Source organism: Bos mutus, chromosome 11, assembly GCF_027580195.1.
Source record: "Bos mutus isolate GX-2022 chromosome 11, NWIPB_WYAK_1.1, whole genome shotgun sequence".
NCBI lineage: Eukaryota > Metazoa > Chordata > Mammalia > Artiodactyla > Bovidae > Bos > Bos mutus.
Genome location: NC_091627.1, coordinates 62,747,883 through 62,770,074, shown reverse-complemented (window position 1 = coordinate 62,770,074; position 22,192 = coordinate 62,747,883). Strand labels below are relative to the sequence as shown.

The window sequence follows — 22,192 nt, the reverse complement described above, 5'->3', positions numbered from 1 at the left end:
TATTTTGGTGTGCATGCTCAGTCGCTTTAGTCATGTCTGAATCTTTGCAACCCTATGGACTGTAGCCCACCAGGCTCCTCTGTCCATGGGAGTCTCCAGGCAAGAATACCAGAGTGGGTTGCCATGCCCTCCTCCAGGGATCGAACCCATGTCCTATGTCTCCTGCATTAAAAGCAGATTCTTTACCCACTGGAAAGTCTGGCATTTTGTTAGGGATTGCCTCGAATCTCTCAGTGGAGAATTCGTTCTTGCTTTGTCTAAATTCTGTTAGCTCCAGGTATTCCTTGCTTTGTGACCACATAATTTCTGTCTCCACCTCCTTTACACGGCTTTCTCTGTGCCTCTGCTTAATGTGTCTCTTATAAGGATACGTGTCATCAGATTTAGGGCCTGCTTGGATAATCCAGGGTGATCTTATCTTGATATTCTTCACTTAATTACAACCCCAGAGACTCTCATTTCCAAACACGGTTATGTTCAGAGGTTCCAGGGGTTAGGACATAGACCTAACTTTGGGAGGCCATCATTCAGCCCACTATACCATGTACATCATGTTCTTTTCCCACTATATTATAAATGCTTTCCATATATTATAAGCCCCTTGAGGCAACTATATCTTTTTTACTTTTAAGTTTACAGTTATAAGTATGTTAGATGCCTAAATGTGACATTCAAACACATAAATAGGGTTAAAACAAAACTAACAACAGAAAGCATTACACTTGGGGTCAAATGTCCTGGATTTGGGTTCTGACTTTACCACTAAAATGCACTCTCCATGAAGTCAAGAATTATTAACTATTTTTTTCAGTATTATATCCCATAGTGCCTAATATGGTGAGAGCTCAATAAATATTTGTATACTCTGAGAAAATTATTTCATTTTTCTAAATCTGTTTTCTCAACAATAAAATGGGAATGATAAAGTGGGAATGATAGTGTTACCTATCTGAGTAGGTGGCTATAAGGCTCAAAATTATAATTATTTTAATTGAAAAATTTTAAAATTATTAAAAACTTTATTTTTAATCTTTTTAGTAGGAGTGCTTTGAAATTTGGTTTGCTCTTTTAAGCAAGAAAATTTTTTACAATCCTCATGTTACTAACACTAAAAAGCTAAGTAAAAGTAAGCTTTCAGTTGTAATTTAGAAGTCTCTGAGCCATTCTGTTTTCTAGTTATTTGCAGTCTGAATTATTTTTTTCACTACTACTAATAAGAACCGAAATATTTGCTTGGTTTTTTCTTCCTTTTTTTTTTTTCTTTTTTGATCAGAGATGTTTTTGGTTGTTTTTCTTTCTTTGTAATGTGAAATATACTGTGTTACAACATGTATTACCTAGGAATGCATTCTTTTGCAAGTAACAGAAAACCCAAATAATGGTGGCTTAAAATGAAAAGCTTTACCTACAAACCCACCAGCAGACTTCTATTTGCTATCCTTTCACTCACCTGGAGTTAGATGGCAACTTCTATCATGAAAAAACAAATATTTGGTTTGTTGCTGTTCTTATTTACTTTATTGAAGTATATCTTATTTATAATATTGTAATTTCTACTGTACAGCAAAGTGACTCAGTTTTATATATACATATATACATTCTTTTTTCATATTCTTTTCCATTATGATTTATCACAGGATATTGAATATAGTTCCCTGGGCTATAGATTAGGACCTTCTTGATTATCTATTCTATACATAAGTTTCATCTGAATCTGATATTTCAAAAGTCCCAATCCGTCCCTTCCCCACCTCCCCTGCCTTGGCAAGCACAAGTATGTTCTTTATATCTGTGAGTCTGTTTCTGTTTCATAGGTAAAACTTCATTTGTGTCAAATTTTAGACCCAGCATTTAAGTGATATCATATGGTATTTGTCTTTCTCTTTCTGACTTCCTTCACTTTGTATGATAATCTCTAGGTCCATTCATGTTGCTGCAAATGACATTATTTCATTCTTTTTTATGGCTGAGTAGTAGTCTGTTGTATTAATATATATGTACCATTTCATCTTTATCCACTCATCTGTCAGTGGACATTTAGGTTGTTTCCATGTCTTGGCTATTGTAAATAGTGTTGTGGTCAATGTTGGGGTGCATGTATCTTTTTGAATTATATTTATCTTTGGATATATGCCCAGGAGTAGGATTGCAAGATCATATAGCAGCTTTAGTTTTTGTTTTTTGAGGAACCTCCATATACTACTGACCATAGTAGCTGTACTAATTTACATTCCCAAGAACAGTGTACATTCTCTACACCCTCTCCAGCATTTGTTATGTGTATACTTTTTAATGATGGCTGTTCTGACTGGTAGTCATGTACATGTAGTCATGTACAGATTTGAGAGTTGGACCATAAAGAAGGCTGAGCACCAAAGAATTGATGTTTTCGAATTGTGGTGCTGGAGAAGACTCGTGAGTGTCCCTTGGACTACAAAGAGCTCAAACCAGTCAATCCTAAAGGACATCAATCCTGAATATTCAATAGAAGGACTGATGCTGAATCTGAAGCTCCATTTCTTTGGCTCCCTGATGTGAAGAGCTGACTCATTGGAAAGGACCATGATGTTGGAAAAGATTGAAGGCAAAAGGAGAAGGGGGCGGCAGAGGGTAAGATGGTTAGATACTATCACTGACTCGATGGACATGAATTTGAGCAAGCTCTGGCAGAGGAGCCTGGCATGCTGCAGTCCATGGGGTTACAAAGAGTCTGCTAGTGACTGAAGAACAACATGCTGACTGGTGTGAGGCAGTACCTCATTGTAGTTTTGATTTGTATTCTTATAATGGTTAGCAGTGTTGAGCATTTTTTCATGTGCCTCTTGGCTGTGTGTCTTTTAGAAAAATGTCTATGTAGATCTTCTACCCATCTTTTGATTGGGTTGTTTTTGTTGTTATTGTTATTGAGTTGTATGAGCTGTTTGTAGATTTTGGAATCTCCCTGTCAGTTGGATCATTGGCAAATATTGGATTGTTCAAAAACTTTGTTCTGGTTTTTTCATGTTTGGCGAACCCAATATTTTCTTCCACACCATAGGCTGTCTTCATTTTGTTTATGGTTTCCTTTGTTGTACAAAAGCTTATAAGCTTGATTGGGTGCTACTTATTTATTTTTGCTTCTATTTCTAATTTGCTTTGACGTAAGAAAATATCTGTACAATTTATGTCAGAGAATGTTTTGCCTATGTTCTCTTCTAAGAGTTTTCTGATATCATGTCTTACATTTAAGTCTCTAAAGCATTTTGAATTTATTTTTTGTGTATGGAGTAAGGGTATGTTCTTACTTTGTTAAATTACATGTGGCTGTCCAACTTTTCCAACACCACTTGCTGAAGAAATTCTTTTCTCCATTGTTGCATTCTTGCCTCCTTTGTCGAAGACCAGTTGGCCATAGTTGTGTGGATTTCTTAGTTATTTTACATTGATCCACATGTCTCTTTTTGTGCCAGTATCACACTGTTTTAATTGCTATAGTTTTATAGGATTGTCTGAAGTTTGGGAGTGTCATGCCTATAGCTTTGCTTGTTTTCCTCAGAATTGCTTTGGCAATTCTGTGGTTTCATATGGATTATTTGTTCTAGTTTTGTGAAAAATGTTATAGGTAATTTGATAGGAATCACATTAAATCTATAGATTGCTTTGAGTAGTATGGACATTTTAGCAATGTTAATTCTTCCAACTCAAGAGTGTGGGATGTCTTCCATTTCTTAAAATCATCTTCAGTTTCCTTTATTAATGTTTATAGTTCTCAGCATGTAAGTCTTTTACCTCCTTGGTGAGGTTTATTTCTAAGTATTATGTGATTTTAAAAGGGATTATTTTTATTCTTTCTCTTTCTGATAGTTCCTTGTTAGTGTAAAAAAAAAATGCAACAAATTTCTGTGTGTTAATCTTGTATCCTGGCTAGTTCGTGAATTTGTTTAACAGTTATAATAGTTTTTGTGTGGGTTGTAACAGTTTTCTATGTATCATGTTACATTTTCAAATGACAGCTTTTCCTCTTCGCTTCTAATCTGGATGCCCTCTATTTGTTTTTCTTGTCTGATTGCTGTGGCTAGTACTTCCAGTACTGTGTTGAATAGAAGAGGTGAGAGTAGGCATCCTTGTCTTGATTTAGATTTTACTAGGAAGTCTTTCCATTTTTCACTGCTGAGTATTATGTTGGCTGTAGGTTTGTAGCTTTTATTACACTGTAGTATGTTCCCTCCGTACCCAGTTTCTTAAGAGTTTGTATCATGAATGTTGAATTTTGTTAAATGCTTTTCCTACATCTGAGAAGATCATGTAGTTTTGTCTTTTCTGTGTCAAATGTGGTTCAGTTCAGTTCAGTCACTCAGCCGTGTCCGACTATTTGCGACCCCATGAATTGCAGCACGCCAGGCCTCCCTGTCCATCACCAACTCGCACATTCATTGATTGATTTGTGCATGTTGAGCCATCCCTGTGATCCTGGGATGAATCCAACTTGGTCATGGTATATGATCTTTTTTATGTGTTGTTAGATTCATGCTGCTAGTATTTTATTAGGACTTTTGCATCTATATTCATCAAAGATACTGGCCTGTAATTTTCTTTTTTTATAGTATCTTTATGTGGTTTTGGTATCAGGGTAATAGTGGCTTCATAGAATGTCCTTGGGAGTGCTCCCTCCTTTACAGTCTTTTGGAAGATTTTGAGAGGGATCAGTATGAGTTCTTTTTTGTATGTTTGATAGAATTTGCCTGGGAGCTATTAGGTCCTGGGCTCTTGTTTGTAGGGAGGTTTTATGTTTTTTTTTAATTGCACATTCTATTTCACTTCAAGTGATTGGTCTTTTCAAAGTATGTTGTTTCTTCTTGATTCAATTCTGGTGAGCTGTTATGTTTGTAGAAATTTGTCCATTTCTTCCAGGTTGTTATTTGTCAGTATATAATTGTTCATAGTGTTTTCTTGTAGTTTTTTTGTATTTCTGCAATATCAGCTGTGATTTCTCCACTTTTTTTTTTTTAATTTTATTTTATTTTTAAACTTTACATAATCTCAGTTTTTGTTGAATCCGCCACAGGTATACATGTGTTCCCCATCCTTCCTCCCTCCTCCCTTTTCTTCTTGGTGAGACTGCCCCAAACATCCAGAGGTTTGTCAGTCTTATTTATTCTTTCAAAGAAACAGCCCTTGTTTTTCCCACAGAGTCCATAAGACTGTTGATTTCTCCACTTTTATTTTTAATCCCTAATTTATTTTCTTTTCTTCTTCTGACTGGCTAGAGGTTTATTATTTTCTTTTCCGATTTCTTTCTGATTATTTTTAGTTTTTTTTTCTCCTGATTATTATTTTTTTTCTTCTTCTCTTTTAGGTTTTAGATTTTTTATCTAGATTTTTTATTTGAGATTTTTCTTGTTTCTTGAGGAAGGCCTGTATCACTATGAACTGCCCTCTAAGTGAACTACTTTTACTACATCCTATAGATTTTTATATGGTTATCTTTTCATTGTCATTTTTCTTAAGGTATCTTTTAATTTCTTCTTTGCTTTCATAATTGACCCATTGGGTTTTTTTTTTTTTGTTTTTTGTTTTTGAGGCAAGTTCTTTAGGCTCCAGGTAACTGAGTTTTTTGTTTGTTTTGTCATTTCTATTTCTGTGGTTAATTTCAGTTTCATGCTGTTGTGGTCAGAAAAGCTGCTTCAAAAATTTCTGTACTCTTAAATTTGTTGAGCCTTCTTTTGTGCCCCAATATGTGGTCAACCACAGAGAATGTTACATGTGCACTTGAATGTATATTGCTTTTTTTTTATATATATATATATATATATAATGTCCTGAAAATATCAATTAAGTCTAAATGTTCTAGTGTATCATTTAGGATTTCAGTTGCCTTATTGATTTTCTGTCTAAAAGACCTATCCATTGATATGAGTAGGGTATTAAAGTCTCTTACTATTGTATTCCTGTCCATTTCTCCCTTTATGTCTATATTTGTTCTGTGTAATCAGGTACTCTTATATTGGGTGCATATATGTTGAATGTAATACACTCTTCTTATGTTGATTTTTTCATCATTATATAGTGTCCTTCTTTATCTTTCTTTATGACCTTTGTTTTAAAGTCCATTACTGCTACCCATGTTTTCTTATTATTATTTCTGTTTGCATGAGATATCTTTTTCCATCCGCTCACTTTCAGTCTGTGTGTTGTTCACCCTAATGTGGGCCTCTTGTAGGTAGCATATTGTGGGCTCTTGTTTTTTAATCTGATCTGCCACTCAATGTCTTTTGATTGCAGCATTTACTCCATTGGCAGTGAAGGTAATTATTAATAGATACATATTTATTACCACTTTATCCTTATTTTCCAGTTGATTTTGTATTTGTTCTTTATTTTTTTTCCTTTTGTGGCTTGATGATTTCTTTTGTGTTATGCTTGTGTTCTGTTCTTATTGATTTTTGTGACTCTGTTGTATGTTTCAAATTTGTGGTTTTACACTCAGTCATGTCCGACTCTTTGCAACCCCATGGACTGTACAGTCCATGGAATTCTCCAGGCCAGAATACTGGAGTGGGTAGCCTTTCCCTTTTCCAGGGGATCTTCCCAACTCAGCGATCGAACCAAGGTTTCCCGCATTGCAGGCGGATTCTTTACCAGCTGAGCCACAAGGGAAGCCCAACTTGTGGTTACCCACACTGTTTTCAAGTATGTTAACCCATTACTATATCTACTTCCTTTAGGCTGATAGTCATATGTCCTCAAACACATTCTAAAATTTAAAAATCTACATATTTTTACATTCCAACTCAGCATTTTATGATTTTGATGTCCTCTTCTACATCTTCATGTTTGTGCTTTTGCTGTTCATTTTGTCATTGCTTTCATAAAAAATGTTTTTGTGAAATTTAATTTAATATGTATACTGGCTCATTTAAGTGATTTCCTTTCTATTTTGGATTTTCTCTTTTTTCTCTTTTCTATAGATTATTCCTTCTTTGCTAGGATAGATTAATATTGCTGTTATTCTTTTAGTTTTTTCTCTGAGAAATTCTCTTTCTCCTGTTCTCAGTGATAATCTTGATGTGTAGAGTATGCTAGGTTGAGTATTTTTTTCCTTTCTGGACTTTGAATATATTTTGCCACTCCCTTCTAGCCTGCAATGTTTTCTATAGGGAAATCAGTTAATAGCCTTATGAGAGTTCCCTTGTAATTAACTCTTCATTTTTCTCATGCAGCCTTTAGAATCCTCTCTTTAACTTTTGCCACTTTAATGATAATATGTCTTGCTGTATGTCTGCTTGAGTTCATCTTGTCTGAGACCATGTGCTTCTTATGGGCTTCCCAGATGGCTCAGTGGGTAAAGAATCTGTCTGCAATGCAGGAGATGCAGATCCCTGGGTTAGGAAGATTCCCTGGAGGAGGACATGGTGACCCATTCCAGTGTTCTTGCCTGGAGAATTCCATGGACAGAGGAGCCTGGCAGGGTACATTTTGTGGTGTTCCAAAGAGTCAGACACGATTGAAGTGACTACTGTGCTTCCTATACCTAGATATCTGTTTCCTTGTTTACGTTTGGGAAGTTTTCATCCAAATTTCTTGAAATGCATTTTCTATCCCCTTTTCCCTTTCTTCCTTTTTCCAGTTATGCATAGATTGGCATTCTTTATATTATCCCATAATTCTCACATTGCTTTCATTTTCTTCATTTGGTTTTCTATCTGTTGCTCTGATTGGGTGATTTCCATTATTCCATCTTCTAGAACACTTATGTGTTCTGCATTATTCATTTTCTATTTATATTGCCTTTAGCTCAGCTTTCATTTTGGCAAGTGAGTTTTCTAATTTTTCTCAGCTCCTCTTTCTAGTTTCTAGTTCCTTTTTAGAGTAGTCTGTATTTCATTTGACAGCCTTTCTTAACTCCTTCAGTATTTTCATTATCTCCTTTTTGAAATCAGTGTTTATTAGACTGAAGAGGTCTGTTTCAATGATTGTTCTTTTAAGGCAATTCTCTTGATCTTTTAATTGAGAGTGGTTCTTCTGTGTCTTCATTTTACTTATATTTCTATTCTACCATCTTGATTGAAGCCTCTGGTATTTTTTTTTTTTTTTTTTTGAGAGTATGCTGCTGCTGGTACTGCTAAGTCACTTCACTCGTGTCCGACTCTATGTGACCCCATAGATGGCAGCCCACCAGGCTCCTCCATCCCTGGGATTCTCTAGGCAAGAACACTGGAGTGGGTTGCCATTTCTTCCTCCAATGCATGAAAGTGAAAAGTGAAAGTGAAGTCGCTCAGTCATGTCCAACTCTTAGTGACCCCATGGACTGCAGACCACTAGGCTCCTCTGTCCATGGGATTTTCTAGGCAAGAGTACTGGAGTGGGGTGCCATTGCCTTCTCCATTTGAGAGTATATTAGATCATAAATAGAACTAGCTTTAAAAACACTGAAAACCAAGCTTTTGTGAAAAATGAGATTTTATAATTTGCCTCTTGCATGTAAGTTTACAGTTCTAAATTTTAAAACTGTGTGATAATTTTAAAAACATTTTATTACAACCATAAAAAATGTCAGAGGCATTTTAAGCTGGTGAGACATTAGTGTATCCAGTCTGCTTTCATGGTATTAATATTTGGAGGACTAATGAATGTTGAAAACAACACAAATTTTCATATTATTTTTAGGGACAAGACATAGATCTTTCTTACAGCCATGAATCTCAAACAGTGAAGAAGTTTGATGCTTCCATTTCATTTCCACCAGTAAGTTTAGAAATTATAAAGAAGAAACTAAATACTAGGTAAGTAATATTAACTTTAAAATTTACATTTGTTATAGACATTTAGTAGTGAAAAAATTAGCACTATAATATTTTTAATTGAGACTTCCCTTGGTGATCCAGTGGTTTAAAATCTGCCTTGCAGTATAGAGAACTTGGGTTCAGTCCCTGGTCAGGGAACTAAGATCCCACATGCAGGGCAACTACTGAGCCTGTGAGCCACAGCTCAGACCTGACACAGCCATAAATATAAATATATATTCTATTAATTATTAAATGATAATATTAAAGAGTTATAGGAAAAATTAGCATCACCTATGTTACTACACTAACATAACTGATCCTTTTTGTGTATGTCTTTCAGTGTTTATAATAGATATATCATGTAGTTAAAATCAATAAATAATATAAAATCCTGCTTTTTTTAACTTACTATTTTTAATCTGCATTTATCTACATTGTTAAATAGCCCTTAATTTAAAAAAATAATATGCTGGAAGTTATGGCAGCAAGATGGCAGAATTAGAAGCCCCAGACCTCATTGCCCCATAGAGATATCAACTGAACAACAGCATACTATCCAAAAAGCATTTATGAGTACCCCAGAAATCAGGAAGTTGTAGTATCCCAGGGAAGCTCAAAGCCCAGCCACATTGTAATGGGTGAGAAAAGCCATTTCATTCCAACTGCGTCTAGCCATTCTAGCAAGCCAGCACCGCTTTCAATGGAGAGAAAAAAAACGGACTCCTAGCTTTTCCTTTGGAAGGAAAAGAGCAGAACATGCATTCTATATTCTAGAGCTACTGCCGAAAGGACTTGTCTCTGTCTCTCTCTTGTCTGTCTCAGAGCACTGTTGGAGAACAATCATACATTAAATGCCTGAGGACCACAGAGGACACGAATGAGCTAAGAAGCCTGTTACAGAGCCAGAAAGCTTTAAGTACTACAAACACCAGGGGGACCAAGAGACTATAAAATCCTGAAAAACCCACGAATGTCTGTAATTAGGAAATCTCTAGAAACCCTGAGGAGAATCATCCCCCATGAAAGGTTTAAGAAGACAGTCTTCCTCACACAACACCATTGGGAATCTTTATCCAGGCTAATTGAAATGCACTTAAGGGATACAGTTTCAAATAGGGGGGAAACTGCCCTTACGTGCATTTTCAAATACACAAAGTACAACATAAAGATAACCAGACATGTGCAGAAGCAAGGAAACCTGGCCCAGTTAGAGGACCAAAATTAATTTCCAGAACCAAAAGAAACAGAGGCCTATGAATTACCTGACAGAGAATTCAAAATGATCCTCTTAAAGAAGCTTAATGTGCCATAAGAGAGCACAGACAACTAAAGAAATCAGGGAGATGATACATGAACAAGGTTGGAATACCAACAGAGATGGAAACTGTAAAAGAACCAGAGGTTCTGGAGCTGAAAATACAATAACTGAACTGAAAAATTCACTAAAGGGGATCCAAAGCAGACTCTATCAAGCAGAAGAAACAAGTGATGACCTCAAAGAATAGTCATTTGAAATTACCAAGTTAGAGTAACAAAAAGGAAAAAAGAATGAAGAAAAGTGAAAAAAGCATAAGAGATTTACATGATGCTATCAAGCAGAATATCATATACTTTATGGGAATCCAAGAAGGAGAAGAGGAGCAGAATGGGACAGAGAGCTTATCTGAAGATATAATGCCCAAAGACTTACCAGCCTGAAGAAGGAAATGGGGATTCAATTTCAAAAGCTAACGGACTCCAACAAGGATTAACCCAAGGAGGCTTACACTGAGACAAACTTTCTAGATACAAAGAAAGAATTAAGTGACAAAACAAAAGGACCTTGTCATGTCCAGGGGAGTCCCATAACATTACCAGGAGGCTTCTCAACAAAGGTCTCCTCTGTTAACAGGCCAGAAGAGAGTAGGAAGATATATTCAAAGTATGAAAGAAGGAAACTGCCAACAGAGATTACTGTATCTACAAAACTATCCTTCATGAAGGAGAAATAAAGACCTCAGATAAACAAAGCTGAGGGAGTTCATCACCACTAGACCTGCCTTACAAAAATTGATGAAAGAGATCCTTCAAGTTGATTGAAAGGATACTGTACAGTAGCATGAGGCATATAAAAATACAGAGTTCTCTGGTAAAGGCAGAATCCTGTAATACTGTGAGCGTGGTATGACAATCACTTTTAATTCAGAAATTGAATTTAAAAGGTAAAAACACAAAAATGATTATGATATTATGTTAATACATACAAAAATGTTTAATGTAATTTGTGGTATCAATAACAAGAGGTGGCAGGGGAGATGTAAAGGAATAAAGTTTTCATATGAGATTGAAGTTAAGATGTTTTCAGTTTAAAAGAGATTACTGGAATTGCAGTATTTTTTGTAAACCCCATGGTAAACATAAAAGAAATACCTATAGAAGATATTCAGTGGAAAATGAAAATGACCCAGAACACATCACTAAAAAAATAAAATAACAAAACCCAAGGCAGCAAGAGAGGAAGTGGGACAAAATAACTATAAGACAAAAAGCAATTTTAAAATGGCAATCATAAGTCCTTCCATATCAGTAATTACTTTAAATATAAATGGATTAAATTCTATAATCAAAAGATGTACAGTGGCTGAATGGGTTGAAAAGAAAAGCAAGATCCAGCAATTCCCAGGCAGTCTAGTGGTTAGGGCCCATGTTCAATCCTTGGTCAGGAAACTAATGTCCCACAAGCCACCCAAGCCAAAAAAAAAAAGGCAAGATACAACTGTATACCATCTGCAAGAGTCTCACTTAGGCTTAAGGGTGTATATGGAATGAAAGTGAAAGTCTTGCAAAAAAGATTCCATGCAAACAGTAAACAAAAGAGACCAGGAGTGGCATTACTTGGAGAAAAGGATTTTAACTTAAAAACTACACGAGACTATAAAAGCCATTGTATAATATAAAAGGATCAATTCATTGGGACAGTATAGCAGTTATATACATATATATGTGTGAGATGGCCTTACTGGCTAATTCTACCAAACATTTAATGATGAATTAACACCATTCCTTCTCAAACTCTTACAAAAACCTGAAGAGGAAATAACATTCCCAAGCTCATTCTCTGAGGTCAGCATTACTCTGATCCCCAAATCCCAAAGATAGTATAAGAAAAGGAAATTAGTAAACCAGTATCTTGATGAATATTGATGTAAAAATCCACAATAAAATACTTGCAAATGTAAGTTAAGAGGGTTATACGCCATGACCAAGTGAGATTTATTCCTGGAATATGAGGGTGTTTCATAAGAAAATCAGTGTGATACACTATATAAACAGAATGAATGGTGAAAACCACACGATCATCTCAGCTGATTACAAGAAAAGCCTTTGACGATGTTAAGCATGCTTTTATGAGAAATTGTTAATACTTCAACATAATAAAGACCATATAGGAGTAATGCGATGGTACCCCACTCCAGTACTCTTGCCTGGAAAATCCCATGGACAGAGGAGCCTGGTGGGCTGCAGTCCATGGGGTCACTAAGAGTCAGACACGACTGAGTGATTTCACTTTCACTTTTCATCTTCATGCATTGGAAAAGGAAATGGCAACCCACTCCAGTGTTCTTGCCTGGAGAATCCCAGGGATGGGGGAGCCTGGTGGGCTGCTGTCTATGGGGTCGCAGAGAGTCGGACACGACTGAAGCGACTTGGCAGCAGGAGTAATGGACAGCTAATATCATATTTAGTCATGGAAAACTGAAAGTTTTCCCTGTAGGGTCAGGAGCAAGGCAGGGATGCCTGTTCTTGTCTCTTGTATTCAACAAAGTATTGCAAGCCCTAGCCAGAGAATTCAGGTGAGAATAAAAATAAAAAGACATCAAAATAGGACAGCAAGAAGTAAAATTATCTCTGTTCACGGATGACATGATCTTACACATGGGAAAACCTAAAGACTGCATTTAACACAAAGAAACAAATACAAACCCTGTTAGAGCTAATAAATCTAGCAAAATTGCAGGATGAAAATCAGTTGTTTCTGTGCACTAACAATGAAAAGTCCAAAAATATATATTTAGAAAACATTTACAAAAGCATTAAAAAGAATATAACTTAGGAATTAGTCAAGGGGTGCAAGTTTTATACACCAGAAATTACAAAATATTGCTGAAAGAAATTGAAGACATAAATTAATGTAAAGGTATCCATGATCATGGTTTAGAAAATTTAATATAGTTAAAATGTCCATATTACCCAAAGCAATCTATAGATGTAATGCATTCTCTATCAAAATCCCAATCCATTTTTTGCAGAAATAGGGGAAAAAATCCTAAAATAGATTCAGGTCAGTTCAGCCGCTCAGTCGACCCCATGGTCTACAGCACTCCAGGCTTCCCTGTCCATTACCAACTCCCAGAGCCCACTCAAATTAATGTCCATTAAGTCTGTGATGCCATCCAACCATCTCATCCTCTGTTGTCCCCTTTTCCTCTTGCTTTCAGTCTTTCCCAGCATCAGGGTCTTTTCCTATGAGTTGGTTTTTTGCATGAGGTGGCCAGAGTATTGGAGCTTCAGCTTCAGCATCATTCCTTCCAATGAATATTCAGGACTAATTTTCTTTAGGATTAACTGGTTGGATCTCCTTGCAGTCCTAGGGACTCTCAAGAGTCTTTTCCAACACCAATACATATGGAATCTCAAAGGACCCAGGAAAGAAAAAACACAAGCAATAAAAGCAAAAATAGACAGTTGGGACTATATGAAACTAGTTTCTGCATAGCAAGGAAATAATAAACAAAGTGAAAAGGCAGCCAACAGAATGAGAGAAGATATTTGCAAACTGTGTATATGATAAGCGGTTAATACCCAAAATATGTAAGTAGCTCATATAATTCAACAACAAACTACCCAACAGAAAGATGGTCAAAGGATTGGAATAAACCTTCCTCGAAGACATACAAGTGTTGAAGGAACATGAAGAGATGCTCAACATCACTAATGATTAGAGAATTACAGAACATAACCTCACTCTAGGGGATCTTCTCAACCCAAGGACTGAACCCACATCTCCTGCAGTTCCTCCATTGGCAGGTGGATTCGTTACTACTTGAGCCATTTGGGAAACTCTGTATGATGTGTTGCAGTGGTGAAGAATCCACTTGCCAGTTTAGGAGATGCAAGAGACACCACTTCAATTCCTGGGTCAATACGATCTCCTAGAGTAGGAAATGGCAACCCACTCCAGTATTCTTGCCTAGAAAATTTCGTGGACATAGGAGCCTGGCAGGCTATAGTCAGTGGGTTCACAAAGAGTCAGACAGGACTCAGCAACTAAGCACACAAACAAAGTAGTCAGACTCTTAGAAACCAGAAGTAGAATGGTGTTTGCCCCATGTGGAGGGGAGTGGAATGGAAAGTTGTTGATCAATGAGTATAGAATTTCACTTCTGCAGGATGAAAGAGTTCTAAAGATCTGTTATACAGCAGTGTGCATATAGTTAATACTACTGTAATGTACTTTAAAATGGTTAATATTGTAAGTCACATGCTTTTTACTACAGTAAAAAATTATAAGCATATAGTAATATTTTGTTAATCCATATAGTTGGTATATTGCATTTCTATGTTAGATGTTTTGATTTCTAAATTTGTCTATTATAAATAATGTGACAGATAATGAACATTTTGTTCCTATAAGTCATTTAAACTGTAATATTATTTCTTTTTTTTTTAAATTTTATTTTATTTTTAAACTTTACAATATTGTATTAGTTTTGCCAAATATCAAAATGAACCCGCCACAGGTATACATGTGTTCCCCATCCTGAACCCTCCTCCCTCCTCCCTTCCCATACCATCCTTCTGGATCGTCCCAGTGCACCAGCCCCAAGCATCCAGTATCGTGCATCGAACCTGGACTGGCGACTCGTTTCATACATGATATTATACATGCTTCAATGCCATTCTCCCAAATCTTCCCACCCTCTCCCTCTCCCACAGAGTCCATAAGTCTGTTCTATACATCAGTGTCTCTTTTGCTGTCTCGTACACAGGGTTATGGTTACCATCTTTCTAAATTCCATATATAATGTAATATTATTTCTTAATATAAATTTCCAGGGAAGGTTAACTGCAACAAAAGTTAGGTTATGTTTTTAAGGTTCTTAGTACAAATACATTTCTAAAGCCTAGCTAACCATTATCTGTTGCTATTAATAGTTATCTCTTGGAGTTCCCTGGTGGTCCAGTGGTTAAGAGTACACCTTGCCAATGTAGGGGACACAGATTCAATTCCTGGTCTGGGAAGATTACACATGTCATAGGGCAGCTAAGCCTGATGTGCCAGGATCCTCTGTCCATGGGATTTGCAAGGCAAGAATACTGCCATTTCCATCTCCAGGGGATCTTGCCTGGAGATTGAACCTGTATCTCCTGTATTGGCAGGCGGATTCTGTACCACTGAGCCACCAGTGAAGCCCATAAGGAGATTAGCAAAAGTTTAATTTTTTTAATTGTTTGATTCAGGTCCAAATATTATGAATTTATTTCATTAGTAGTTAATTCTCTAATTCTAATGTACTCACAGTGTCAAATATAGGTCACAAAACAAAAAAATTCATACCAAATCATAGCATGCTCAAATGTCTTTAATACCAGCTCCTGGGTTGGGAAGATCCCCTGCAGAAGGCAATGGCTACCCACTCCAGTATTCTTGCTTAGAGAATTCCATAGACAGAGGCTACAGTCCGTGGAGTCCCAAAGAGTCGGACACGACTGAATGACTAACACTAACTAACAGATACCTATATTCTAAGGAATACCACAGACTGATCTAACAGTAATTCCACATGGACTCTTGTGTTTCAAATATAAGACCACTAAAGGATCACAAATTACCAAAAAACCCTTCTTAAGGATATGATTAAGAAGGTTGAATGTTCAAACTACCACCAAATTGCACTCATCTCACACGCTAGCAAAGTAATGCTCAATATTCTCCAAGTGAGTCTTCAACAGTACATGAACTGAGAACATCCAAATGTTCAAGCTGGATTTAGAAAAGGTAGAGGAACCAGAGATCAAATTGCCAACTTCCACTGGGTCACAGAAAAAGCAAGAGAGTGGCAGAAAAACATCTACTTCTGCTTGATTGACTATGCTAAAGCCTTTGACTGTGTGGATCACAAGAAACTGAAAAATTCTTCAAGAGATGGGAATACCAGACCACCATACCTGCTTCCTGAGAAATCTGTATGCAAGTGAAGAAGCAACAGTTAGAACTGGACATGGAACAACAGACTGGTTCAAAATTGGGAAAGGAGTACATCAAGGCTGTATATTGTCACCCTCCTTATTTAACTTATATGCAGAGCACATCATGCAAAATGCTGTACTGGATGAAACACAAGCTGGAATCAGAATTGCCAGGAGAAATATCAATAACCTCTGATATGCAGATGACACCACCCTTATGGCAAAAAGCGAAGAGGAACTAAAGAGCCTCTTGATAAAGGTGCAAGAGGAGAGTGAAAAATCTGGCTTAAAACTCAACATTCAAAAAATGAAGATCATGGCATCCGGTCCCATCTCTTCATGGCAAATAGATGGGGAAACAATGGAAACAGTGATAGACTTTATTTTCTTGGGCTCCAAAATCACTGCAGATGGGGACTGCAGCCATGAAATTGAAAGACATTTGCACTTTGGAAGAAAAGCTATGACCAACCTAGACAGCATATTCAAAAGCAGAGATATTACATTGCCAACAAAGGTCCATCTAGTCAAAGCTATGGTTTTCCCAATAGTCTTGTGTGGATGTGAGAGTTGGACTGTAGAGAAGGCTGAGCACTGAAGAATTGATTGCTTTTGAACTGTGATGTTGGAGAAGACTCTTGAGAGTCCCTTGGACTGCACGGAGATCCAACCAGTCAGTCCTAAAGGAAATCAATCCTGAATATTCATTGGAAGGTCTGATGTTGAAGCTGAAGCTCCAATACTTTGGCCATCTGATGCAAAGATCCAAATCATTGGAAAAGACCCTGATGCTGGGCAAGATTGAAGGCAGGGGAAGGGGATGACAGAGGATAAGATGGTTGGATGGCATCACCAGTTCAATAGATGTGAGTTTGAACAAGCTCCAGGAGATGGTGAAGGACAGGGAAGTCTGGAGTGCTGCAGTCCATGGGGTCGAAAAGAGTCAGACATGGAGCAACTGAACAACAGTAACAACAAGGACATTATTAAGACGTCGCTTGTGAAGCTGTGCTGGAAAACTCACCTGAAATGGGACAAGGTCTCCGCCTTGCCTGGAAGCTCCCTTACATCTCTTCAAAGCAGGAGACCCGATGCTCCTGAAAGTGTGAAAAAGAGCAGTGTCCTGAGCAACAGCTTGAAGAGAAATGGGAAGGATTCAGTGGTCCTCAAGATAGAGGAGTATCAAAGAAAAGGAGGTGTTGAGCCTAGCAGGGTCCTGCGGAGCTCCTAGGTATTGAGGCCTTTTTTTTTTTTCCCCATCATTTATTATAGGCTAGACTCTAGTTTCCATGACCCTCTCTCTGTTCCAAATGGCAGTACAGTTGCTAAACAAAGGAGGAACAGCAATGAAACCACCCGAGGCAAGATTAAAGGTCCAGAGAAGCTCGTCAAGATTAGGAGACTGGACCAACTAGATCCTGCACTCACATAGCCTTGTCTAATCAAGACTAGGTTGTGTGCAGCTCCCTTACATCTCTTCAAAGCAGGAGACCCGAAGTGTAAAAAAAGAGCAATGTCCTGAACAACAGCTTGAAGAGAAATGCAAGGCAGTGAAACCACCTGAGGCAAGATTAAAGGTCCAGAGATGCTCATCAAGATTGGAAGACTGGACCACCTCAGACTCCGCACATACCCCACCCTTTGAAACATTGCAAAAGAAAGACTGTTACTGCCTATATAAAGTAAGTACACATATGGAGGAGGAGGGCATTGCATCCCAGTCCAGTACTGTTGCCTGGAGAATCTCATGGACAGAGGAGCCTGGAAGGCTACAGTCCCTAGGGTCACAGAGTGGGACATGACTGAAGAGACTTTGCACGATTATTGTAGCAGGTCACCTAGTTTACAAATTCTGATCCATCCACACTAACTTGTCCTCTAAGACTACCCTGAGATTAGCTGTAGCACCTAAAAATCTCTCCATGTCCTATGCTACCTTTCCCTTTGAAGCCTCTCTTATCGTGGAATTTTCCTTTGCTCCACAGGTCTTATAAACCCAGGTTTATATGATTGTCAGTTTCCTTGGTGGTCTTTATAAGGTAGCTCTGAAAAAATTTTCATTAGACTGCTGCTGCTAAGTCATGTCAGTCGTGTCTGACTCTGTGCGACCCCATAGACGGCAGCCCACCAGGCTCCCCTGTCCCTGGGATTCTCCAGGCAAGAACACTGGAGTGGGTTGCCATTTCCTTCTCCAATGCATGAAAATGAAAAGTGAAAGTGAAGTCGCTCAGTGGTGTCCGACTCCTAGCGACCCCATGGACTGCAGCCTACCAGGCTCCCCCGTCCATGGGATTTTCCAGGCAAGAGTACTGTAGTGGGGTGCCATTGCCTTCTCCCATTAGACTGCTACTTACTATAATAGAAATACATTTGTAATATAAAGCAATTTTTATGTTTATTTTCTATTTATTTAGATTAACATTACTACAGGACACTCACCGCTCACATCTAAGAGAATATGAAAAATATATACAAGATATCAAGAGCTCAAAGAGTACCATCCAGAACCTAGAGAATTCATCAAATCAAACTCTAAGTTTTAAATTCTATAAAAGCATGAAAATTTATGTGGAAAATTTAATTGACTGTCTTAATGAAAAGGTATGTGTCTATAAATACTGAATCATTTCCTTTTTATACAGAAATTCCCTTACCATGCGATTTTTTTTTTTTTTTTTTTAGTTTAAATCCCATAACTAGGTACTTCATCTAGGATTCTTCCTACCTATTTTTGATGTGCTGCTACTGCTAAGTCACTTCAGTCCTGTCTGACTCTGTGCGACCCCATAGACGGCAGCCCACCAGGCTCCCCCGTCCCTGGGATTCTCCAGGCAAGAACACTGGAGTGGGTTGCCAGTTCCTTCTCCAATGCATGAAAGTGAAAAGTGAAAGTGAAGTCGCTCAGTCGTGTCCGACCCTTAACATGGACTGCAGCCTACCAGGCTCTTCCATCCATGGGATTTTCCAGGCAAGCGTACTGGAGTGGGGATAGTGGAATATTAAGTATTCCCTTAATGTTGGACAGTTAGGTGTTTTTGTAATCATTTTGGAACATGTAAATAGCAATATTTACATAAAAATAGAAGAAATATGGACAGAGGTTCATGACATTGTACAGGAGGCAGTGATCAAGACCATCCTCAAGAAAAAACAATGCAAAAAGGCAAAATGGTTGTCTGAAGAGGGCTTACAAATAGCTGTGAAAAGAAGAGAAGCTAAAGGCAAAGGAGAAAAGGAAAGATATACCCATCTGAATGCAGAGTTTCAAAGAATAGCAGGGAGAGATAAGAAAGCCTTCTTCAGTGATCAGTGCAAAGAAATAGAGGAAAACAATAGAATGAGAAAGACTAGAAATCTCTTCAAGAAAATTAGCTATATCAAAGGAACATTTCATGCAAAGATGGGCACAATAAAGGACAGAAACGATATGGACCTAACAGAAGCAGAAGATATTAAGAAGAGGTGGCAAGAATACACAAAAGAACTATCTAAAAAAGATCTTAATGACCCAGATAACCACGGTGGTGTGATCACTCACCTAGAGCCAGACATCCTGGAATGCGAAGTCAAGTGGGTCTTAGGAAGCGTCACTACAAACAAAGCTAGTGGAGGTAATGGAATTCCAGTTGAGCTATTTCAAATCCTAAAAGATGATGCTGTGAAAGTGCTGCACTGAATATGCCAGCAAATTTGGAAAACTCAGTATGGATACAGGACTGGAAAAGGTCAATTTTCATTCCAAGCCCAAAGAAAGGCAATGCCAAAGAATGTTCAAACTACCACACAATTACACTCATCTCACACGCTAGTAAAGAAATGCTCAATATTCTCCAAGCGAGGCTTCAATAGTACATGAACCGAGAATTTCCAGATGTTCAAGCTGGATTTAGAAAAGGCAGAGGAACCAGAGATCAAATTGCTAACATCCACTGGATCATAGAAAAAGCAAGAGAGTTCCAGAAAAACATCTACTTCTGCTTGATTGACTATACTAAAGCCTTTGACTGTGGATCACAACATACTGTGGAAAATTCTGAAAGAGATGGGAATACCAGACCACCTGACCTGCCTTCTGAGAAATCTTTGTGCAGGTCAGGAAGCAACAGTTAGAACTGGACATGGAACAACAGACTAGTTACAAATTGGAAAAGGAGTACGTCAAGGTTGTGTATTGTCACCCTGTTTATTTAACTTATATGTAGAGTATATCATGCAAAATGCCAGGCTGGATGAAACACAAGCTGGAATCAAGATTGCCAGGAGAAATATCGATAACCTCAGATACGCAGATGACACTCCCCTTATGGCAGAAAGAGGAACTAAAGAGCCTCTTGATGAAGGTGAAAGAGGAGAATGAAAAACCTGGCTTAAAACTCAACATTCAAAGTATGAAGATCATGGTATCCAGTCCTATCACTTCATGGCAAATAGATGGGGAAACAATGGAAACAGTGATAGACTTTATTTTCTTGGACTCGAAAATCACTGCAAATGGTGACCGCAGCCATGAATTTAGAAGACACTTGCTCCTTGGAAGAAAAGCTATGACAAATTAGACGACATATCAAAAAGCAGAGACATTACTTTGCTGACAAAGGTCCGTCTAGTCAAAGCTGTGGTTTTTCCAGTAATCATGTATGGATGTGAGAGTTGGACCATAAAGAAAACTAAATACAAAGAATTGATGCTTTTTAATTGTGTTGGAGAGGACTGCAAGGAGATCAAACCAGTCAGTCCTAAAGGAAATCAGTCCTGAAAATTCACTGGAAGGACTGATGATGAAGCTGAAGCTCCAGTGCTTTGGCCACCTGATGCGAACAGCTTACTCATTAGAAAAGACCCTGATGTTGGGTAAGATTGAAGGCAGGAGGAGACGGGGATGACAGAGGATGAGATGGTTGTATGGCATCACTGACTCAATGGACAAGAGTTTGAGCAAGCTCCGGGAGGTAGTGATGTACAGGGAAGCCTGGCAGGCTGCAGTCCATGGGGTCACAAAGAGTCGGACATGACTCAGCAACTGAACTGAACTGACTGAAATAGCAATATAAATTTTTAAAATTCTGTCTGTTTAAGAAAAGTTCTAGAAATTGAATTACTAAGTCAAAGTGTCTAAATACATTAAGGCTTATGAAACATTACTAAATTATCCTTCAGAAAAGTTTTATCAGTTTCTAGTGTATTTAGTTTTTATGTATTTATTTTGATCTCACAAGTCATTTGTTTTCTTAACACACACAGTTTTCTTGTAGTGAATTATTTGTGTCCTTTACCCTGCTATCTTCTTGTTCATACTGTGGGTTTGTTTTTGTGGGTTTTTTTCCTTTTTCCCAGTATATGATGAACAGCTTTCTATTGCTTAAAAATTTTAGTGCTTTATCCTATTTGATGTAGGTATACATTCCAATTTGGTTTGTCTTTTGATTTTGTTGAGATGGTTTTTTGATATTTGTTGTTGTTGTTTAGTCACTAAGTTGTGTCCCACTCCTTTTTGACCCCATGAAGCCTGCCAGGCTTCTCTGTCCATGGGATTTCCCAGGCAAGAATACTGGAGTGGCCTGCCGTTTCATTCTCCAGGGGATCTTCTTGACTCAGGGATCAAACCCACATCTCCTGCTTGGCTGGCAGATTGTTACTGCTGTGCTACCCAGGAAGTCCTTTTTTGATATTAGGTGTGCTTTTTGTTTTTTTCTTTTAAATTTTAACTGAAGTATAGTTGATTTACAATGTTGTGTTAGTTCCTGGTGTATAGCAAAGTGATTCAGTTATATATGTGTATGTTCTTTTCATATTCTTTTCCATTATGGTGTATTTCAGGATGTTGAATATAGTTCCCTGTGGTGTACAGTAGGATCTGGTTGCTTTTTTGTATATAGTAGTTTGTATCTGCTATTCTCAGACTCCTGGTTTATTCCTCCCCATAGATTCATTTTTATCATATTTTATATTCCACAGATAAGTAATATCATAATATATTTGTCTTTCTCTTTCTGACTTACTTCATTTAGTATTATTGTCTCTAGGTGTATCCCTGCTGCTGCAAATGGCATTATTATTTTATGGCTGGGTCGTATTCCAGTGTGTGTGTGTGTGTGTGTGTGTGTGTGTGTATACATATATACAGCGCATCATCCTTATCCAGGCATCATTCAGGGACATTTAGGTTGCTTCCATGTCTTGGCTCTTGTAAATAATGT

General features: G+C 37.6%; 1 protein-coding gene across 8 annotated transcripts in view; it reads left to right on the top strand.

Moving 5' to 3' along the window:
• GCFC2 (GC-rich sequence DNA-binding factor 2) overlaps nucleotides 1-22,192 on the top strand; it is an 85,667-nt gene that overhangs the window by 26,471 nt on the left and 37,004 nt on the right. For 3 of the 8 annotated variants that reach the window (XR_011466065.1, XM_005889037.3, XM_070379519.1), the window contains exons 5-6: nucleotides 8,647-8,762; nucleotides 18,410-18,596. The exons of 2 other annotated variants lie outside the window; for them this stretch is intronic. Coding sequence is in view for 4 of the 6 variants with exons in the window: in XM_005889037.3 (XP_005889099.1) it covers nucleotides 8,647-8,762; nucleotides 18,410-18,596 (303 nt within the window). In the remaining 2 variants the exon portion in view is untranslated. Of the gene's footprint in view, nucleotides 1-2,329; nucleotides 2,937-8,646; nucleotides 8,763-18,409; nucleotides 18,597-22,192 lie in introns of those variants that run through there. 3 more of the 8 variants (XR_011466066.1, XM_070379520.1, XM_070379521.1) reach the window with 3 other exon arrangements.